At 48.7% G+C, this 23,109-nt stretch overlaps 1 protein-coding gene across 3 annotated transcripts in view; it reads left to right on the top strand.

Annotated features, from left to right (window-relative positions):
* The window catches only part of ZNF516 (zinc finger protein 516), a 113,407-nt gene extending 100,708 nt beyond the window's left edge, over nucleotides 1–12,699 (top strand). For all 3 annotated transcript variants that reach the window (XM_082668002.1, XM_082668004.1, XM_082668003.1), the window contains one exon: nucleotides 8,573–12,699. In XM_082668002.1, coding sequence (XP_082524128.1) covers nucleotides 8,573–8,632 — 60 coding nt within the window. In that variant the 3' untranslated portion in view covers nucleotides 8,633–12,699. The remainder of the gene's footprint in view (nucleotides 1–8,572) is intronic.
* The last annotated feature ends 10,410 nt before the right edge of the window (nucleotides 12,700–23,109 follow it).

Genomic DNA, 23,109 nt, shown 5'->3' with positions numbered 1-23,109 from the left:
AGGGGTGTCACGATGGTCGTCACAAGGGTACCACGTGGTGTTTTACCAGATGTGTAAGTAGCTTTTCGTTGCTGTGAATGAGAGCCCAGTCTTGCGGGACAGTCTGTGGGTGCCTGATAATCACTGAAGGTGGCTCAGGCCGTGAATGACACGGTCGGGGTCGATGCAGCCGCGTTGGGTCTTGTTGTGGGTGATGGAATTGGTAGAGACCGCTGGTGACAGAAAACACCAGAAAGTCATACTTTTCCACTCAAGATGTTTTGCTTGGAGGTTAGCTTGAGAACAAGTTAGGCTTTGTCTCTTGTCTTCAGAACCGTATTTTTTTTTTTTTTTTTTTGCGGTACGCGGGCCTCTCACTGTTGTGGCCTCTCCCACTGTGGAGCACAGGCTCCGGACGCGCAGGCTCAGCGGCCATGGCTCACGGGCCCAGCCGCTCCGCGGCATGTGGGATCCTCCCGGACCGGGGCACGAACCCGTGTCCCCTGCATCGGCAGGCGGACTCTCAACCTCTGCGCCACCAGGGAAGCCCTTCAGAACCGTATTTTTTAAAAATTTTATTGGAGTAGAGTTGATTTACAATGTTGTGTTGGTTTCACGTGTACGGCAGAGTGTATCAGTTATACATATATCCACTCTTTGTTTAGCTTCTTTTCCCATATAGGCCATTACAGAGATTTGAGTGGAGTTCCCTGTGCTGTGCAGTAGGTTCTTATTAGTTGTCTGTTTTATATCTAGCAGTGTGCGTATGTCAGTCCCAATCACACAGTTTGTCCCTCCCCCCGCCTCCCCTTGGTGTCCATAAGTCGGTTCTCTACATCTGTGACTCTGTTACCACTTTGCAAATAAGTTCATCTCTACCATTTTCCTAGATTCCACATCTAAGCGACATTATACGATTAATATTTATCTTTCTCTGTCTGACTTACTTCCCTCTGTATGACAGTCTTTAGGTCCATCCATGTCGCTGCACATGGCATTATTTCAGAACCGTATTTTTGAATCACTCCATAAGAGGCGTTCTGCTGAGTTGGGTGTCTCAGGGCCTCATCTTTGTCCTGATTTGACTCTCTGTCTAATGCACGCCACCGGCTCGGCCATAATGCGTAAGATACCCGTATGCGTGTACATAGAACGTGGGTCACCGTAGACGTGTGGCCTTAGTGCATTCAATCTACAAAAGGTGGCCAGCTTCTGGGCACGAGTGACTGTGGGATGCGGTCTGTAGCTCTGAAGTAAGGGGGTACATGCCGTCCTAAGTGGTCTGTGCCGTCATCCCGGGCTAAGAGCATGTGGTTGCAGAGCTTTTCTTCCTCTCTGCCCCTGACAGGATGTCACACCCGTCCTCGTTCTCCCACAAGCATTTTCTCCATAACCTTCTTGCTTTCTGATTGGTTGCCGTAGAATGTTCTGTAACTGCAACCTCTCCCCCTTGTAAATGAAGAGGGGAAAGTTTCCTTGCTGCCAGAACAAACGTCCGGGATCCGGTCCAGGTGGTCAGATCCAGGTAGCACACCCTGCCTGGACACGTGTGGGATTCACGGTCGTTGACAGTGACGACGGTGACATAGATGACAGAAGAACCTCCAGAAATTCCAGTCCGTTTCTCTAGAAGAGAATAGTGAGCGATAAAAACACTGCCCAGAGCCTGCTGCTAATTCACGGTTGAGCTGCCCTTAGGATGGACGGTACCTGATCAGAGGCTCTGGTTTTGTTTTTTATCGAATTTTCAGAATCCCTGTTTTTTTGTTAAAAGCCTTTTCTTCATATGTCATGGACAGAATGCCTTTCCCTTTGTTATAGTTTTTTAGTAAGTGACTTCTCTCTTAATAAAACCCATGGTTTTAGAACGACAGCTGTTATTTCACGATGCTGTGACAATTGATGAAAAAAAATAACATCTCACTGAACGCAGAATTAAAAGATTTCTGGATGCATGTGACCTTAGCTCGAATTAGGCAACACTCTCCTTTTAAACAGAAGTAAAACCCCCTTTCGACAAGGCGCACACGGTGACGTGTCTGTGGGTTGTAGCAGCGGCAAGGTCGTGCCGTAATTGGAGAATTACGTACTGACGGTACAAGTGAAGTCAGTCCAGAGCATTCCTGCAGACACAGCGGCCCGTTCAATCCGCCTAAGATTCGGCTTTTCCAGAGGAGCGTTTGACGGGGCCGGGAAGCACCAGGCAGGTCTCTGAATAACACAGTGAGATTCCTCAGGAGCACACGTCAGTTTACCTGGTGCACAGGGACTCTACCTAAGCCTCTTCAAAAGGCTCCTGGTACAGGGAGAAATAGATCAACAAAGCAAGTCACTAAGACTCTATTTTAAATTAGTTCTTTGTTACTTATAGTTATGCTGGGAATTCATCACAGTCGTTACCCATTCTTGGGGATGAAAGAGAAAAGATGTATCTGTATTTTCGTCTTTGTCTCTGTAAACCCAAGTTCTGCAGTTTTGTACTTATGACCAGCCCACCTCTTAGTGTCACGTGTACAGTGACTCAATACTGTGGTCTTAGGAGCTATTTACTCCTGTGGCGAGGCCTCCGTGGGTCAGCTGTCCTGCTCTTCAGTCTCCTGACCGTGGTCGTCAGGCCCGTGACACCAAAACTGGGCTGGATGTATACACCTCTCGTGCTCGCATATTCGAGAGACGGCCTCTGGAAGTACTTTTTGTCCTCTTGTCGCATTAAAAGGAGCTTTTGTTGATCAATCGCTGAACATGTTGGTTCTTGAAGGAAATTCTGTTTTCTTTAACGTATTTTGGAATTTAAGAATTCTCATAGAGATGTGTCTGCCAGGATAAGTGCACAACATAACAGTAGTAGCTGTCGGCTTATATCTTACTGTTCTCTCTTATTCTGGAGTTCTCACTGTTTACAAAAATCACAACTGCTGTCTTAGATTCAGAATACGATCTAGATTCATAGGACAATTCTGTGGTTATTTTTGTCTAGAACGGGACTCATTATACTTACCAGCCATGTTCTTTTTCATGTTTAGTGTGCTTTACAAACATCAACTAATTAATATTTAAATCATTCTTTTCCTGTGGGCTTTAGAAGCTGTGGATCAGGGGAGTTTTTAAAATCACACAACACTGTATTCACGCATAAATTACTTGATGTAACACTAACAGTTGATGGACTTTTATAGATACACATAATAGATGTTAAATTATCTAACGGAAACAGTATTTGGGAATTCAGTTTCACAATAATCATTTATTCACTCGTTAACAGTATTTATTGCGCACCTCCTGTGTGCCAGGCTCTGTCATATTGGTGGAGATAACGAGGATGTTGGGAGACAAGGTAAATACTTTTCCTGCTTTCATGGTTCCTGAGGTCCAGTGGGTGGTTTAGATAAGAAAACAGGGCAGAGAGGTGCAGCGCTGTGATAGGGTGAGGGCCCTGGAACCAGGCTTGGGGCGTCGAGAAGACTGTGCCAGGGTGCGGGTAGCCGGCAGATGCCCCCGCCAATACCCCCCCGACCCCAACCCCAGAGGTGGAAGAGATGTCTCGTTGGAGGAATCGTATGGGGGGAGAGCTGGGCGGGTGGCCAGGCGCTCAGGACATGAGCCTGGGGAGACACACCGCCGTTGGGTACCAGCGCTGAGATGTGGGAATTCCATCCCGAGGGCAGTGGGAACCCTGAGCCGGGGATGACGTCACCAGTGTGTCTGTAGGAGAGTCGGGTTAGTCTGGGTCGGGGATGGATTGCGGAGGTTCCGGACGGTGAGCTGAGCCCTGCTCTGGAGGTGCTTGGGGTCATCCCAGCGAGACCCAGAGGCGGCCCGAGCTGGGGTGGGACTGCGGAGAGCAGATGGGTGTGGGGATGTTTGGCGGCAGGAAGAACTTGGGGGTTGGATGCAGGATGGGAGGGAGGGGAAGGGGATGGAGTGGACCCGGGTGCTGGCTTCAGGCTCCAGCTCTCTGGAGGAGCCATTCCTGGAGCCTGGAACGTGGCAGGAGGAGCCGGACAAAACCAGTTCCAGCTGACCTTCAAGTCAAGTTTGTGATGCCTCTTGGCGGGCGAATATGTGGGTTTGAAGTGGGTTTGATCCTGGTGGAGAACATATAAATATTTAATAGCTCTCAACGTTGAAGATCAGCCAGTTCTACTCCGAGGGACTCAATAGCCTGAATTGTTAAGATGTTGGGTTATTGAGTAGGAGACTCTAACCTAGACCTCAGCTCAGGCAGGTGAACTTCACCTGAGTTTCCTCATTTGTAAAATGATGACCACAGCAGCACATACTCCTGTACTTGCTGAGAAGATTAACGAGGACGGTGGACTGAGCCTGGCAGAGACCAGACGTCCAGCACGTTAGCTGTTGTCAGTTATTCCAAGAGTGAGCAGTTGTCCTGAGCAGCTGGGGAGACACGGGCGCCGTGTATATGTACGGTGCACATGCGTGTAAACATGCAGATGCACGTGTTGATGCCTGTGTGCACGTGCCCATCGTGGACCGTTGTGCTCAGTCGTCACGGCCACTCCCTCTTCTCAGCATCTCCCTGCTTTGTCAGAACCTGGTCGTGTGCTTGTAAACACCCTGGTTTTGTCTTGTTTTGTTTTACAGTCTAGCTGCTAGTCGTGCCTTAAAGGGAAGATGGGAGAGCTCTTAGCTTGAGAAAAGTGTTGTCAACATAAATGTAATTCCCTGGTTTGCTGCCTTGTGTTCAGACAACATCACGCTGGCGGGCAGACGCCATGTCTGTACCCACAGCCATACAGCAGCTGCCCTTACTTTGCTGTATTAATATCTGAATTTCCTATGTGGGGTAATCCTAATGTCATAATATACATACGTTGGAGTGGATTAAATTCAGTTAATTTAGTTACTTGAGGAGGAATAAAAGTTTCCTTTTTTGTTTTTGTGTTTACAAGGTCATACATGCAGTTTATTTCTTTCTTCTTTTCTATTATGGTTTATTACAGGATATTGACTATAGTACCCTGTGCTGTACGTTAGGACCTTGTTGTTTATCCGTCCTATATATACTAGTTTGCATCTGCTAATCCCAACCTCCCAACCCATCTCTCTCCCACACCCCTCCGCCAGAGAGTTTCCTTTTGATGTGTTTTTGGTCGTGGTCTCTTTTCTGCACGCACACTGGCTAAGCCCCTTCTGTGTTACAGGCTTGCACTTGAACTCGGAGATCCCAGAGCAGTTTCTTTATCAGCACATTCCTCTGTTGGGTGGGGTGGAAAGGATTACCGACTCCTTGGAAGTTAAAGGTCTGGATTGGGTAATAGGGTATCGGATAGTTTGTTCCTGGGCACAGTATCTATTCTGTGGGCATCCCGTTCCTTTGCATTTGTTGTAAAGGGTTTGAGCCCTGGCAGCCAGGAGCCCTCTTCATTAGTGGAGCTTCCCTAGCTGTGGGGATGAATCTTCCAGCCCTGGGGAATAAAGGCACCCGCTACTGGCGCCTGTTGTATTTTGTAAGAGAAGCTTATGTCCCAAGCAAAACTCTACGTAAGAGGAGGAATTCACGTATAGCATCATTTTCAAGATGCTTTGCCATAGATTTAACACAACTGAACATTTAATTTCTAGTAGTCATCAAAATTCATCATTAGAAAGAACATTTTTTGAAAATAATATGCTTTTTAAAATATTGGTATCACTGCGCTATGGATGTTAGAGAAAAGAGTAGGGGGGGTTTCTTTAATGTTGTGGAGAAATTTATTTTTCCAATTGTATTGGTCGTTAAATGTTAGAAATTAAATAATGGTCTTTCTAAAACCAAGAAAAATTAACCCTCTCTCCCTCCATTCCCCTGGTTTTGGGACTTAAAAGACCAGACCGTCTTTTGCTGAAATATGAAATCTGGTGTTACGACTTGTTTGAATTCCTTGCCAAAATTTATAGACTATGATTAATAGTTTATTTATTATTCTAAATGCTATTTTAAAATAGTTAAGCTGGAGAAATAATTCCATTAATCAAAATAAAGAGAACTGAGGAGAAAAATGGCAACCTAATTTGTCTCATTTTTAGCTACGGAGATTAGAATGCAAACGATGGAGAAATCCCATAGGCTGGTATATTTGAATCTATGTATGATCTGTTTTCAGTGTCACTTTTAGATTCTCAGTATCACAGATCGCATTTCAAAATTCAGCTGGTTTGTCTCAGTAATTTTCTTACTCATGTAAACCAAATGTCTTGAAACACAGTATCCGTTTTCCCACTCAGTGTAACATAAGGTGAAAAGTCGTGAATATAACTAGTGATTTATCCAAAATGACGTGTAATAACGCGAGTCCCAGCTAACTAACTGTTGGCTTGTTGGGAAAGGTCCTTGCCAGTAAGATGTTCCCTGTACATTGTTAAGCGTTTAGCATCACCACGCATGTCTAATGCAGGCCTTGGTCCACGGAGGCCGAGAGACTCACCTGTGTCCCAGAGGATATAGGCTTTTGTGTGTGTGGGTCACTTCCACGCATGAGCACATATGCATTCCTTTACCTTATAAGACAAAAGGGGAAGAAAAAGTAGGCCTCGTCAAGTTCCATAAGTCACTATTCATCCCTGGAACGCTGAAACGCCTTAAAGAAAGATAATATTTATTTCTGAATAAATATTGTTCAGTTTTACTGAAGAGTCCACAATTCACACAGCTGCAATAAAGAAAAGCCAAGTTTTCTGAAAGCGTGCTTCTCATTTTCTGATGCCTCTTTCTTTGTGGGAGAATAAAAGCAACTTGTTTGCGCTCAGATATCATGTGTCCACTTAATTTAAGTATTTCTGTGACTCCTTTCTTCCATGGCTGCATTTTCCCCTGGGCCTCATTTCTCAGATGAATTTCAGTCATTTCTTAAAAACCCTATATAGGACTGCTGTATTGAGGAATAAGGTGTTGGTCCCAACGAATCGAAAGTGAAAACAACTCTCTTAAAAGTGAGATGCTGTTTGAACACATCCCCTCACTTATAAAGAGAAACTTGGCATCTGTGCCTCTAGATCTGTGGACTGAATTAAACAACCTGGTTATTCGGGTTAGCCAGATTTTGCAGTCCCTCTAAAATACAAAGCTTTAAAACTTTCTGAGCCTGCAGTGTAAAACTTCAGTCCTTTACGGACAGAGGGCCATCTTCATGCTTCTTCTCTAACCATCCTTTTTCCTTCTTCCAATGCAAGTCTGTGTATTCTGGTCCAAAGGAAGGGAAATCCAAGGAGGTGCCTGGATTGTGTATACAGAATCTGGACACACACAACACACGTGTTCATATACATTCCTTGCCCATTTATGGACTCCCCAGCAAGTCTGTTTGCTACACACTTCCTCAAAACGTTCAAGGCCAGCCACCTAACAGCTAACAATAACTCCTGTTTTTCTGTCCGTAAACACAAAGGCCATTTTCCGTCCTCGAATGTATCTGGAACCAGTTCCAAATGAGCCCTGTCGATGATGGATCTCCCCACGGCATGATGTCGCTGTGCAAAAATGCAAAACATCCTTCTCAGTTTACTGCAGGAAATTCACCATCTACTTAAGGAAGTTTTATCACCTCTCTCATTCCGTTACCGTTTCCTACATTTCAAATAAACTACTGTCCGTACCACTGTGCCCACTCCCCCCAGCCCCCCATAAAATTTTGTTGAGTATCTTTCTGACTGCCGCTAGATGTCGACTGGTAGGTGTCGTGAATGCAGAGCTAGTTTTACGTAGGAGTTTTCTGAAACTATTAACTAAAGAGAGGCACTTAATTCATTATGTCAACCAGACCCCCCCCAACACACACTTATTTCTAGGGTTCCTGCAGGCATAGCTGGAAACCAGTTGGAATTTCACACGAGCGCTGCATTTTATGTGTGCATGTTAATTTCAAGCTGTCGGTTTTACTTCATCGGGACTTTAGCTGAAGGTTAATGCAGTTAAGTAAGATTCATCTTGCCCTGTCGTGTCCTCAGATTGTAAACTCCACTGTTCAAACAGCGATGCTGCACGTGTCGTGCGAGAGCCTCCTCTGAAAGCATCGGCTTTCCTTCATTCTCGTTTTCATCTTGCAGTTCCCTTGACTGTAGAATAACCCTTTCTATTTTTCCAACGTGGTAATTATTTACGGAAATGGGTGGACGCTCCCTCGGGTGCTGACAGACCTGTGGGAGTGCTGTACTTCTGGTTCGTATGGCCCCCAAATCCAACCTTGTTCTGGCGCCGTCGTTCACCTGTGAACCCCGCTTTGTATTACTCACGGTGCACTGCTGTTTTGAGTCCTCCGGCCCCATCTGGCCATCTTTGTAACCTTTCCTCCGGAGCTGGTTCAGGCACTATGATTTGCTGTTCTTGCATGCGGAACAGAGACGGCTAATGAACCTCTGTAGATCACTGGGGGTGATTTTCTCAAGCTGCCTTGGAAGGCAGGAAGGCACAGTGCAAACATAGCCTGCTCGTGTGCAGTGAGTTAAAGCTGAAGCCAGGGGTCTCTGCCGACCTGACTCAGTGGCTCTGTGAAGGTTGCTGTTGGTGCTTTGGGCGTTGCTAAGAAAATTAATAGGAAAAATGCACTTGGAAACCAAAGGCAGAAATGAGCTTTTCTCTTGTCTCTTTTTTCCCCAGGGGAGAGACCATTCTAATGCAGATACTGTCCAAACAGTGCCTCTCAGAAAGGGAACCTAGAGACACGCTTTCACCATCCCCGGTGCCCCGGGACAGCGTCCGCAGTTCCCTTGTGGATGTCCCGACCGTGACCCTGACCGCCCCGTGGAAGAACTCCCAACCGGACACCTCAGATCCTGCAGCCGCTGGGCGGAGCGGAAGCTGAAGGGAGGGCTTCTCCTTGTTACACGTTAAACATCAACAAAGATGCTCGACTTAGAATTACGTGTAGATATTCTATATGCATATATGTGCTCACCGACCATAGTCCGTATTTTCTTATAATAAACGGTGGAGGTGGGAGCCACGGTAGGAGCGCAAAGCATCGATATTGTTCAAGACAGGTTTGAGACACTGGAAGAAAGATGCTCGTGTGTGTCGGACAGAGTGAAGCAGCCAAGCACTGAAACAGGAGCCGCTGCCGCTGCTCAGAGGCCTGTTGGAGGTGACGTCAGAACAGACGGCGGAGGGGTCCAGGTTGACGGAGTTTTGACGCTCTGGTCTCTCCTTGTCTCAGTGGGTATTTAAAATAGTGAATAAAAGAGGAAGGATGGGCCTTGAGGTGCTGTGGAAACAGGCTCGATGGGGGGCGGGCGGGTGACAAGGTCCTCCTTCCTCAGTGGTCCCATCGCATCCCCTTGGGGGCCCTCTGCGTTTCCCAGGTGTGTCCCTCTCTCCCATCTGTGCTCAGTGAATCCGGCAGAGGAAACACATCCGTGGGAAGGCTTTTGCTGTGCTTGGGAGAAGAGAGCTGGTTGAGCACTAAGCAAAGCAGGCTTCTTTGTTTATTCTCAGGACCTTTTGGTAACAGGGCTACATTCTGCAAACTGCTTACAACGGAAGACTGCCTGTCTTAACAAATGATCTAGCCACTGAACCCCCCTCGATTTGGACCCTTTTAGTCCTAGCGGGAGGATCCCCTGAGCCCAGGGGGGGCCCAGGTCGCCGGGGTCCTGGTGCTCTGGGGCCTCCTGCGCCCCCCTCACTCCCTGCCTTCCTGTCCATCTGTCCCAGCAAGTAGGCGTCTTTTCTTCTTGGGCCGGGGGGCCTCCATGGGACGAGTCCCTTCATTCCCAGAGCGTGGAGGCCCCCCCGGCCCGTGGGTCGGGCAGCTTATATACCTCTTCCTCAGTCGCGCAGATGCCAGTTTTAGCGGTGGGGAGTTAAGGGCCGTAACAAAGGGTCTTAAACCTTGCAGTGTACGCAGTTGAAATTGTATTCCACAGATATAGATATTTTCTTTTCCGATTACCATGACACCGTGTGTGATGGTGACGTTTCTGAGAGTGTCAGACTTTTGCACATAATGATCTTATGCATTATCAAAAGTTACTGCTGCCTTGAATGAAAATGTTCTGTGAAATTTTTTGCAAAAGCTTTACTAGGTTTTTTTTAATTGTGAAATTTTGTAAAGGCAGGAAATGGATTAAAACGAGCATATGCTAAATATATTTTTCAAAAAAGCAATAATTTTACATGTACAGAAATTATCCTAATCTTTAATACTGGTGAGAGCGACAGTTTACCTAATACAGTAATGGATTAGTGCAGTTTTTGTAGAAAATGGGCTTCTGATACAAAGACTTGTTGAAACACACACACACACACACACACACACACACACACACACACACCCCCTAAAGTGTGGTTTTCCTGTTCTAATGATTCGTTGAATTTTATTATTGTTGTTGTTGTTGTTGTTGTTGTTCTTAGTTAATGTTTGGGTGTGGATTCTCCTTGTTACTGAATTTAAATTACTTGACCGTTCAGGTTACTTTGCAACATTTGCAAACAATGCAATGTAACTGGCTAGCTTATATCTATAAATGTATATATACATGTATATACACACGCATATAGCTGCATGTATGTGTGTGTATATATGTATAACTTTTTTACTTATTTTTTCCTGATATTCTTACACCGGATATGTACCAGAATGATCTGTCGTGTTGGTGTCATTAGGAATGTCCTTGCAGATACGATTCAGTGACTGTCCTCTAAAGTTATTTTGAGCAAAGTTTCAGAGCTACATTCCTCTGTTCACCCTAGAAATCGACATGCCTTTCTGTTGACTTACGTTTGATCACTTCCGTAGTCTCCCCACAGTGATGGTTTCTGCATTTTCTAGCTTTTATTTTCTTGGCTGACAGCGAAGGGTGACAGTTCAGGAACGCACAGGGGCTCGTGATTCGGTCTGTTTCTCTGTGTTTTAGTTATTCAGAGGAATTCTGTACCCAGAGTGACACGATCATGTACGTTCTTACCGTTTCAGAGGCGGCCTTCAGAGCCACAGGTGTCATCCCGGGAGACCCCTTTGCGGGGAGCATGGTGGAGAGGGGCGCGTCCCGGGGTCCCGTTGGCCGTACACGCGGCCCGAGCCAGTTGGAATACTTGTTTCCACCTGGAGCACAGAAATAAGGTTTTCCCTGAATTCAGCAGACGGGGGTCCGGGGTGGGGGGGCGGCGTCCAAGAACACCACCCTCCAAGACAAGCCGTCTGGGGGCCCGACTGTGCTTCCCTTCTTCCACTGAGCATCAGTATTGTATTGGTTTGTCCATGTGTTTATGTCAGTTTGACCATAGTATTTAATACGATATGTGTTTTTCTTATTTATTTAGCCAATGTGTTTTGATTCACTTTTTCTCGATGGATAATTTCCGCATGGTCTCTCTTGTAAGTCACCCTCCGACTGTTACAGACTTTCTACTACCTCTACCAATCTGCTGTTTCCTTGTTTCTTAACAGGATTTGACAGTGTTGGCGTCAATGTAACTTAGACAATAAAGGGTTTGGTTGTCTACACTGCAGCTTCTCCGTGTGTCTCCCCGCCCCCGCCTGCACACTCCTGCTGCTGGTCTCACTCCTCCCCCTCCCCTGCTCGCCCTGTTCCTCGTTGTTGTAACACAAATAATGAGCTTAGAGACTCTTTCAGGTTATTCACTCATATTCCTTAACTTGAAGAATGAACATTTAAATTCTCTGAAAACTCAGCTGTTGAAGCATCTTCTCCGGGCGTTGGTCAGCCGTTCTGTCGCTTTTCTCCCCTGGTTCCTGGAAGGCCCTGGGACCATCTCAGATGGAGGCGTTTCACCTCGGTTATGGTACAGTACAGATTTTCAGGCCAAGTGGATTTTGCCTTTTTGGTTTTGAAAAGTATTCAGTGCTTTAAGAGATGCTTCCCAATATTTACTTTTATTTATTTTGTAAACCAAGAAAGACACTAGTTCCTTGAAATGAAGGTGCTCCAGGAAATGGCCCCGGGGATGACATATGCCACTTTGGCAAGCTTACGGAGCATTGGTTTTGCCCAGGATGTCGAGAACCATCTTCAGATCTGGCCGCTGAGTCACAGGTTGTGTACAGTGTCAGGCAGACAGTACACGGAGGCACGTGCACACGCAGGGTCATTGTTTGGCAGGCCTCTGGGATGTGGTCTCGGGCCCAGCAGGTCGCAGGTGACACCTCCCTGCTGTTTCCCAGGCACCTGGCTCAGGTAGCTTTTCCAGCGGGAGATAGAGTGTAGCCCACAGGGTCACAGAAGGTGAATGGCAGTTCTCAGTCTGTGCCTGGAACGCAACGCACCTCCTGGGTGTTCACGGCCAGATTCTCTTTACCCACGTGCCGTCTTGAAAACAGGCAAATCACCCCCTGGGGGGTGTGATCGACGCACAAAACAACGAATGCGTTTGTACAACTTTACTTTTCCACTTTCAGAATGTCTCCGTGTCTGAAGCAGCGTATGCTGTTTCACTGCTTTTAACTCGGGTGTGTTCTCATCGCAGGACATTTTATACACTGAGCAAAAAGAAAGAGAATAAAAAAATCACAGGCCAGGACTTCAAGTGATGGTTTAGGTGCCCCGTAGTGTGTCTGTGTGGAGTGACTGAGGGGAAAATGTTCATTCTTCAACTTTGCTAATTATGCTTTGAGGCAGTAAAATGCAAAAGACCATAGAGTTTGTATTTCTTTTTTAAAATACAAGTTATAACATTATATTTTGTACTCTTTATATTAGAATTTGTAACTAGATTGTTGTATTTAACTCTGTTTCTGAAAAAATAATTCAATGTTTCAGTTGTGTGATAAAAAATATTTAGAGAAAACATATTCATTCTATTGGAAACTGAAATCAATAAAAACATCTTGGAGTTCTTGAGATCTGTAAGACCTTTTTCCCCTGTTTCAGGAGGTGGCTTAAATCCTTGGACAGCCCGTCCGGATCTGTGGTTTGAAAATTTCTGTTGTCTGAACACAAACCCAAGTGTTAGTGCGCTGTATGTATATAAGCAGAAGAGTTTTGGGATGATTTACAAGATGGTTCATCTAAAAAGATGCCAAGATGGCCGCAGTATTTTTTTCAAGTCTTCTGTGGACTCCAGGACACGCACAGTTTTTTTCTTTTTTAAAGGTGACTCTGCATTTCTCATTTTCCCCGGGCACCTCTCATTTCCTGACGCCAAATACACACACTGTTCTAAGACTTGCAGTAGATTTACTGCTTAGATGGCAGAAACAGGACTTGGGGGCCTCAGATGCACTAACAGAATTTTAATGTAAAAAGATAACACGTGTTTTGAAGTTAAAAGATCTGCGTCCCAATTGGCAGGAAAAGGAAGGGATGGGGTGAGGACCTGAATGTGGCTTTCACATTGTGTCGGTGCAGAAAATAGAGCGTCCAGGCCTGGGTCACTGGTGGCCCCTTCATGCCCCTCCATTCTTGGATGAAAACGCCGATTTGAGGAGTTTGTGGAGGGCCTTGTGAGTTTTGTAAACTGCAGAACCAACCCGGCACGGGGGAGGTTTATGACTCAGTTTATCTAGAACCTCTCTCTTCCCGGGCGGCGGGTTCTGAGCAGAAGGGTGCTGATTCTAAATGAGGAAGGGGCAGCGCCAGCCTGGTAGCACTCTTGGTGTGCGACACAACCAGAATAGGCCCAGATCTCTGTGTGTGTCACCAGGTGTGGGGAATTCCCTCCAGGGAACACAGGCGTGGGATGTTCGTGGAGTCAAAGCCAAGATAGACACTTCCCCCGGTTCTGGGGTGTCCTACCGTGACCGTGCCCCTTCAGGAAAGCGGCTGTCCTTTCTCTCTGTCCGTCCACTGGTCACCAAAGAGCGGTGTAGATATCCTGCCACATGCCCATGTGATGTCATCCTTGGCGGTGGGATTTGGGTGAACGTTCAGACGGCGCCTGAACGTTCGCCGTGGCTGTAACCTACCCCTTGCCCTGCTGGAGGCGATCTGGCCGAGCTGCGCACACAAAACAAATCACTCCACTTGTGGTGTCACCTCTCTTTCCCCCTCGCTGTCTTGCTGTTTGAAAACAACAGTGGTGCATTCCTGATCTGTGCTGCTCATGTTCTCAGTCTTACCTTTTTAAAAGGCGAGAGATCAGCAAGATTATTGAAACAAAATGTGAAATGCGCTGGTTGTTGCCTCTGTGACGAGTTCTTGGAATGTCTGACTTCCTTTCTGCCAACTGATGCACCAGCCCTGGCAGGCTGCAAGGTCGGGGAAGTCCTGCAGGAATCTGGAAGCCTGTGATGGTCACACACCCCTCTCCGGTCAGTTTCCTTTATGGGAAAAGGAAAGATGCAGTGAAATGAAGATTGCACTGAGAATATTTCCTTCCTTCCTTCCTTCCTTCCTCTTTTTCTTTCCCTTCCTTCCCCCCTCTTCCCTCCCTCCCCTTCCTCTTTCCCTTCCTTCCGCCCCTCCTCCCTCCCTCCCTTCCTTCCTTCCTTCCTTCCTTTTTTCCTTCCTGTTTCTTTCATTCTCCCTCTCTCTCTCTTTTTTCAACTAAAGAAGACATAATGGAGAGACCCATTCCAAGCCCCCTCTCCTAACGGGATGTCAGATCTGCTAAGAGAAGGGCATCAGAGTGAACCCTTAGCTTTGCTGCCAACAGTTCCAGTCTTGTAAGGGCAAGAGGAAGCTGACCTTTTAGCGTCCTGGGATTTGTCAACAGAAGAGCAGTATTCAGGTCACGAGAAGGGTCATTCCCACTTGACTGTGCTCCACGAGTCTCCTTGTGTCATGTTCTGTTCAGTGCTGGGCATGACATCTAGAGAGTGGTTAAGACAAACTAGAAACATTTCCAGGACGGGGTAACAGAAACCAGAAGAGGGGGTTTCTTTCAGAGAAGACAGGTGTCACACGAGACAGGTGAGCAGTTCCGAGGTGATCGGAGGTCTGCCCTGAGAAATAGCTCAGGTCAGAACTTGGGGATGTTTTGCATTGCAGACCTGGGACTAGTGGGCGGAAGGTACAGGCTGACTTTGACTTAACAGACAGGATGACCTGAGGGTCAGGCCATTCAGCAGTAGGACAACAGACTCCCTGACCCTGGAGAGGTCAAACAGAAGCTCCATGTTCACGTGGGAGGGGATCAGTACCGGGGCCGCTGCTCGGAGAGGGCAGCTGGAACCAGATGAACACGCAAGTCTCATCTGATCAAAATACTTCAGGCTTCTCTGAAATTGTGCAGAAACTTTGACATTATACGTTCATTCAACAAATTCTGGGTGCCCGCTGTGGCCAAGTACAGGCAGGCCTGGATACCAGGATAGAGAGAGGAACAAAATAGCACATGCTCTCGGCGCTCTCCCAGTCGGGGGACGGGGGGAGGCAGACGTCAACATGAGTTCTGAGTCAGAGGGCTACAAGCTCTGGGGGTGTAGATGGAAGAGGGATGGGGTCCACCTGGGGAGAGAGGTCAAGGAGCTCGGAAAATCAACCAGATGCCCACGTGTCCCCAGGACCGGGTGGCACCCGCCTGAAATTTTGGCAACAATTTTATAAAATGCTCGGGGTGATGACTTGGAATTAGAATCTGCGTCTGGCATCAGACCTTAGTTGACTTGGATCATCTGTAAGAAGATCTTGATACGAGAGAGAAAAGTGACATGTGAGTTTCCGCGAGGAAGAGCCTAAGGAAGCGTATTCTGCGAAGTGCCCCTCGGTACATTTAGAACGTATTTTGAATTGTCAAATCTGACAAGAGGCAAGGGGTGGAGATCATTGTCAATTATCCCTTGATGACATTAACTCAAAGTGAGGCTTCAGGCAAAGATCCACAACACGTATCAGTGGGGGAGTTGCTGTGACAAAAGCCGGCATCAGCGCGAGAGCCCGCCTTTGTGTAGATTTCGTGCATCTGTCCGGAGCTCCTGTGTGTGTCTGCCGTCGTGCAAGGACTAGAGACAAGCCAGGGGTGGAAGTCCAGGGCTCAGGGGGAAGCTTGAACATGAGACACAGAGGGTGAGACCCTTTAGGTAAGAAGGACAAAGGCCAGGAAGGACACGGGTCAGACCGTGTTGCACAGTGAATTGTCTCAGTCTAGGTCTAGGTGACACACCTTTCAGGCTTGAGGTACAATAGCAACAACGGGCTAATGTTTTAAAGGACTGTGTGCTAGGGACTGAGGTAGAAAGTTTTCATCTGTTTTAACTCATTTAAGCCTCACAGCACTCTTCAAAGCAGGCATTATTAGCTCCATTGTATAAGCGAAAAAAATAGGTGGTCAGAGAAGGAGATACAGCCTAGTCAAAGTGACACAGCCAGTAACTTGCGGCCACACCATCAGAGCCCGGTTGTGTTGGGCTTGCGAGCCCCCTGCTCTGTTCTGCCGTGATGCCCTGCATGCAGCCTAGCAACGATGATGAACTTCACGGGACGTGCTACCGCTTTCCAAAGCACTGACACCCATCATCCCGTGGGTCCCCGCAGCCATCCTCCAGGTAAGGGGTGTACCTAGCACGGCCCGTCAAGAGATGGGTGGAGGGCCATCACTGGATCAGAACAAGACATTTTGGATTTCTGCGTTCATATTTCAGAAGTATCAAAGTTTCTCTTGGCTGACCTTCTGTAAGTTAAGAACTGACATACATAGAGATGAAAACACTGACTGCGATTTCTGAGTGTGACTTGCAGGTGGGTCCTACAGTGAACCATTAGCCAATCTTGCCCAGACTCAGTCTTTCCTTCTCTCTCCATTCTTTCCTTCATGCTCCAGACATCTGCTTTCCTAAAACTAAGTTATCAAGGCCCTTATAGTCATGTATTGTGATTAGTTTTTCCTTCTATTCTACATTTATTCTTTTTTCTTAATGGAAAGTTACACACACTCATTCATATTCATCATCCAGGTTCCAACAATGACAACATTTTGCCAAGATTTGTTGGTATCTTTTACTTTTTGTCGTGGTGGTTTTGACTTGGAATCATTTAAGTAATTCCCAGACGTCATGGCATTTCAACTGTAAATATGTCACTGTGCATCTCCGAGGGATGTATTTTTAAAAACCACAATAACAGGAATGTTGCATTCCTCATATTCCTTGAGCCTTCCGTGGAATTTCTTCTCAAACCTCGCTCCTCGCTTGGTTTTCCATCACCCAGTGTCTGGGTCTCGGTCCCAAGTCTCATTCTCAGGAGTGAGGTGGTGGATGTTCTCTGGGCGCGCTCTGCTTGGGGGCTGGGTGGTGGAGGGGGGCTGGATATGGGGCAGGGGGGGCGGGGGGCCTTGGCTCACGTCCTGGGATGGTTTGAGTGCCCGTCCGGCGTGGAAGGTGGGCTGAGGTGCCCCGCAGGTACCACCACACCTGGGAGCGATTAGGCTGTGCACTGAGAGTATGGGAGGGTGTGGGCATGGGGAGGGGAGGGGCTGCCACTTCCGAACCCCCAGGGCTTCTTGGCTAACTACCCCAAGAATAAGATTGGCGCCCATCCCACGGTTGTCTGTGTAGCCGGTGGTCAAGTAATGCCTGGGATTTATTAAAACGCCTGCTGGTGGACCATCACGGACAGCGATTCTCGGTGTCTGTTTATGATGCTGTGCTTGGCCACCTGTGTGGCCTGACTCGCCCCGTGCGGGGTAGGCCACGGCTCACAGAGTGGCAGGCCCACTCCCGTCTCCTCAATCCTGTGTCTTTTCAGCTTTCTCGAAGCCTTGTTAGGGTTCCACATAACCGAGGCGCAGGCTAACGTATTAATGAATCATGTAACATTTCATCTGGGATCAGCGCCCTTCAGTTTGAGGTGAACCCTACAGAAACATAACAAACCACTATTCAAGGAAATATTTGAAAAGTTCACACCTGTCATGAATGTACATTAAGGTTTTAGTTAGGGATCTGCCTAGGAAACTTGAAGCTTGTAAAACCCCCAGAGACCACGTCTTCCAAAATTCTTGTTTATACGAAGGAAGCTGGGGTCCAGAGGGGTCACGTGACTCCCCCACACCCACAGGTACCTGCAGTTTGCAGTCTTACGGCATTTTTGTAATCTTATGTAGTGAGTGTGTGTCGTTCGGGCATCTCTGTGATCCCTAATCCGTGCTTTCTTCACCTTTCCCTCATTCTCATCCTTCCTTCCTTCTCAATTCACTTGAATGTTCCCCCACTGTCTGTAGGTTCCCCAAGGAAACTCAGAACACAGTGTTGCTGTACTTTTCAGTCAAAACTCCGTACGGATCTGATCTCCCCAAAGTCGGGAGAAAAGCACATCGTCCCACTGGAGCATCAAACACAACCACGAATATTCGCACAGTCTTACCTGTGGGACCACTGGAAGCTTAATGTGCATTTATCTGGGGTTCCTTTTCTTTTGCATCATTTACTTTGCTGGGGTTTCAACGTGTTACCCACCCTACTCCGCAGTAACGGGCAAGATTTGGCTCCACAGCGGAATGCTCAGGGCTCTTCCTACAGACGGGAGGATGGAGGTGAGGGGAGCCCCGCCGTCGCCCTGGTACCCATAGGCCTTCATCCCTGTTCAGCTCCCTCACTGCTTCTCCCAAGCTCGTCGTCCTGAAGTTGCCCGCTCTCACCACTAGATGGCAGATGGCGGTCACACTAGAATGTCAAGGAACCCCCATTTCAAACTCATTTTATTCATCACTTTTGTCAGCAAACAAGTATTGAGCACCTACTGCATGCCAGACAGTGGGCTTACTGCCTGGTGAGGGCACTGCCAAGATGAAGACATATGAAGGCGCTGGGGGCGCGCAGGCCTTGGCCGTCTGCGGGATGGCATTCCTTCCGCTGTCCCCGAAGTGAGCACCTGCTGGACTCCCGCTGGGATCCAGGCACCTGGGATGCGGGGGGTGCATTGGACGCCGAGCGCTCGTCTCTCAAGGGCGTTTACTTTCTCCTGGGGGTACACACTCAGTGGTCAAAAGGACAAATGCACAGCTTTCGGAAGGAGATGAGTGCGGTAAACAGAGAAAGGCCGGGAGTCGTGAAGAGGGCTGCCGGTGGCCGGCAGGGCCTCTGCGGACGTGTACCCTCCTCCAGAAGGACAAATGTCACATCCAGGCCGAGGGCGAGAAGGACAAAGGGCAGGAGGGGAAACCACGTGGTGTGCGCAGCCAAGGAGGCCCGCGAGGCCGACGCAGCCGAGGGGAGGCAGGGCTGCAGGAGCTCAGGCCGGCGGGGGCGGAGCCAGAGGAGCGGCCGGGGGCGGGGCCAGGGGAGCGGCCGGGGGCGGGGCCGCGGGGCCCTAGAGGGCGGGGGTCGCTGTGGGCAGACGTGACCGTCCTCCTGTCTGTCGAAGGCCACTCGCTTTGCTGTTGGCGGAGTGGATTATCGTGTCTGCAGGAAGCGTTTGGATCGTGGAAATGAAGGACCCTGCCCTCGGGCTCGGAGCAGACCGGGCTTGGACTGAGGTCCCGAGTCCCGAGCGTGGAGGAAGGACAGACAGGCTGTAGGGCGGACACATCCCCAGGCTCCCGGGGCGTCCTGCTTCCCGGGCCCCGACCAGGGCTGTGCCGGGCCTGAGGCCTCCACGGGGGCCTGGGTCTCGGGGCATGTGCACGGCGCTCTTTACCAAAACGGCGGGGCCGGGACCTCGCATCCTTAGAGGTTCGGGAACAGGGCAGGGCAACCGGCCCCGTGGTCTGCGCGGGGCGCAAGAGAGGAGCGCTGGGCTGCAGGGCGGGGGCAGCCAGCGTCTACACAACATCTCTGGTCCAGAGTCCGGGGGACGCTCCAGAGAGAGAGCTGAGGAGGGAAGGGGGAGCAGGCTGGCAGCTCTGCCTGGAGGACACTGGGAAGGGCCCACGGTTCAAACATTCTCATGGCATGAGGGGAAAGAGGCCGCCAGCCCCGCAGGGAGAAGGGCCGGGCGCTGTGGCTGTGTGAGCGGAAGGAAGGACAGGACGGAGCCGGGGTGGGGAGACAGGAGATGGGCCGAGGCTGGTGGGGGCGGGGAGGATGGCGAGGGCTTGGAATGCCACGTTCTTTCGGGGCAAGGGGTGCAGGAGGTGTGACTGCTGAGGACGCAGACTCTTGTATTCGGGGAATAAAACTGTCCATCTTTTGTAATATAAATGGAATACTGAACACATCTGTCCGCTCAGGCTGTCGTCACAGAGCACCACAGACTGGGCAGCTTAGACAACAGAAATACATTGTCTCACAGTCTGGGGGCTGGACGCCCAACAGCAGGGCGTCCGCAGGACTGATTTCTCGGGAGGCCTCTCTCCTTGGCTTGTGGACGGCTGTCTCCTTGCTGGGTCCCGCACGGCAGGGAGAGAGAGGTCTTGGGTCTCCTTTAATTTTTAGAAGGGCACAAGTCCTGTTGGACCCCACTCAGTCACGCCCCTAAAGCCCCATCTCCAGACATAGTCACATTGGGGTTTAGGCATCACCAGTGGATGGGGGATGCAATGCAGTCCGTAACAGTGAACATCTCCCCGAAAGGAGCCCAGGGAGAGAGGGCGGGCGGGCGGGGGAGATGCAGGAGGAGAAGGGGATGGCCATTTGGACACAGCGTCCGGGCACAAGGCAAGGGGAGACGGAGAAAGTCACCCCCATCATGCCTGGGGTCAGCCCTCCGAGGACGCGCTCTGCCAAAGGCTGGACCGAGCGGGTCTAGGTGGTGAGCTCTGCCCACAGGCCTTCAGGTCCCGGGGACGATAATAAAGGCCCAGCGGGGCTTGGGGGTGGGGTTAGGCAACTGGGCCCTCTGCGCAGAGCTCCGATGTGGCCTTGGTGGGTCGGTGGCGCGCTTGTCTCAGGGCTCCAGGGGCTCGCGAGTGAGTGAATTGTCTTAAAGGTGGGAAGACGGTGCTGACTGTGGAGAAGGTGGGTGGGGAAGAAGCGTGGGCACCCGCGGGGGGGGGGGTCTTTGAGGCCACACCAGGCCAGGCCCAGCATGGGTCACACAGCAGCTCCTCCCCGCCCCTGCCGGCCCCATCCGCGCGGGTCCTGCTGACCCCCGGGATCCAGGTGTGCAGACCTGGCGAGGGGAGCGTAAATCCCGGAATTTGGCAAAGATGAAGCGAGAAGCATGGCTCCAGGTCCAAGGCCACATCCCAGGACACGAGCTGGGGGCCCAGGCAGGACACAGCCCCCTCCTTGGAACTGGCCCATTCGCCTGCCCTGAATGACTCCAAACGACCCTGGGGTTTCCTACTTTACTAAAATACTGGGAAGGTTCTGGAAAACAGTGCTTGGCGAGTGAAATGTAGGTGCGTAGACTTGTAAGGTCTTTCTAGATTTGCAGATTTAAGCATTTTTCTAGATCAAACTTGTCAGTGAGCTCACCTATAAATACCGTTAGTTTCACTAATGCTGGAAGTACTTCTGCTTTGGGGAAAGACTCATATCTGATGTTTTTGGTCAGCATTTGGAAATATCGCTACAGCCCAATATACACACTGTGCTTTTCCACATTCTGGTGAACAGATACACAGCGTTATCTGCATTCCAGCGAGTGGGCTGCACGTCGTGGTGGAGAAGTATTATTGTCCTTGACAAAACCTTTGTGCTTCTTGGAGGCCCTTTCCCTAGATCTTTGCCTGACGTGTCGCCTCACTTCCTTCCACCCCTTCTCGGAGCAGCCCCCCCTCCCGCGCTGTCTTATCTAAGTGGAACCATCCTCCTTATTCTCTATGCACTTCTCTGCTCTGTTTTTCTTCGTGGTACTTGTCACTGTGTGTCATATATGTGTATATACATATGTTTGTTGTTGTTTATTTGTCTCACACCCTGGAGTGTCTTGATCTCTCAGGGATCTGCAGATTCATTAGACTAGGTTGTTCTTCTTTCTCTCCCTGTAAATTATCTGCTGAATGACCATGTTTTCCAGAGGCAGGGATTCCGCCCAGGGCAAGAGTGAGGTTCTGATGATGTCATCATCACCATCACCATCATCACCATCACCATCCTGATCACCACCGTCCTCACCATTACCATTATCCTCATATGTAAATGACAGCGTCCTGGAATACAATAAAATAGCTGGAAACATAGACCTAAGATTTAGGGAGTAAGATTGAAAATAAAAATTTGTATGCAATTAGTCACTCTTGGCAAAAACTGGGAAAATATGTGTGCTCTTTAAAGAAAAAATAAAAATGAAAAAGAGATCAAAGTACTGCTAGGTGATGATGCTTCTGGAGGAATGAAGGTGGAGGAACTGTAGCCAGTTAAGGGTCAGACATAGAGCTGCCGGGACGGGGAGCATTCCATGCCTGAGTGAGATCAAGGCAAACACGGCCCATGATGAGGCTGCCGTGCTTTGGAAGAAGCCCGCCTTTGTGAATGGGGAGGGTGGGCTTTCTGGGGAGTGTGGAGACAGAGTTCAGAATGCAGGGTGCACCTTTCACGGCGCCAGACGTGGCAGAACTTCTGCCACCCAAATGCCTTTGCTCCTCAGAAGACGTACAAGTCTGGCGCTTGGCTGGACACCTGCTGGGTTTGTAATGAACCAAATTAAGGAGCCTCTTTTGACATGTTTGCTTGGAGAACTAGAATTTAAACTTGCACTATTCATAGAAAACATTTAGAAGCCACGTAAATCAGTTACATAACTATTAAATGGAAGAAAGTGGTCATTGGAGATTCTCAGACCATTTCTTGTATCATAGTATCACTTCAGGAAGCCACGAGGAAGCATCTGTTATAATGTAAGACTTCAGGGGAGAAAAAGAGTGAACTTACTGCAGGAACTACTGTGATGAACTTACAATGTCACTGGAATACTTTCTCATTAAAATAATTTGCAAGGCAAATAGATAAGTGACTATGATATAAAATGTCTGGCATCAATAAAGCTGCTTATTATTTTCAGATAAATTCTAGATTATGTAACCGTGGGCCGATACATTGTAAAACGTTTCTCAAGGGCAGGGACATGTTTATGTGTCTAATACCTTACACTGTGACTGTCACTTTGATGAAAGATGGGAGGGAAAAGAGAGGGGGGGTCAAAAGAATTTGTGGGGTTAAAAAGAAGTGTTTCCAAGATATTTGAAATTCCTTTAAATGTCCTGTACTGGATCAAGTCCATCTGAAGACGCGGAAATAAGTTGCAGATGAGAGCGGTGTCGGCGACCTTAGAGGGACTGTGGAAATTGAGGAAGTTCCAAGAAAGAGACAAAGGTCGCTCTAGTTTTTTAAAATAATAAGATGGTAGATTCGCACAGTCCATAGCGGTTTGCTTGAGCAGTCTTCTGGAAGATGGCATTACGGAGATGGTCTGAGAGCA

The sequence above is a fragment of the Grampus griseus genome (genome assembly GCF_964374135.1).
Source record: "Grampus griseus genome assembly, chromosome: 12".
In the NCBI taxonomy this organism is placed as follows: Eukaryota; Metazoa; Chordata; class Mammalia; order Artiodactyla; family Delphinidae; genus Grampus; species Grampus griseus.
The sequence above is the reverse complement of the archived record's forward strand: the minus strand, read 5'-3'. Positions and strand labels throughout refer to the sequence as shown.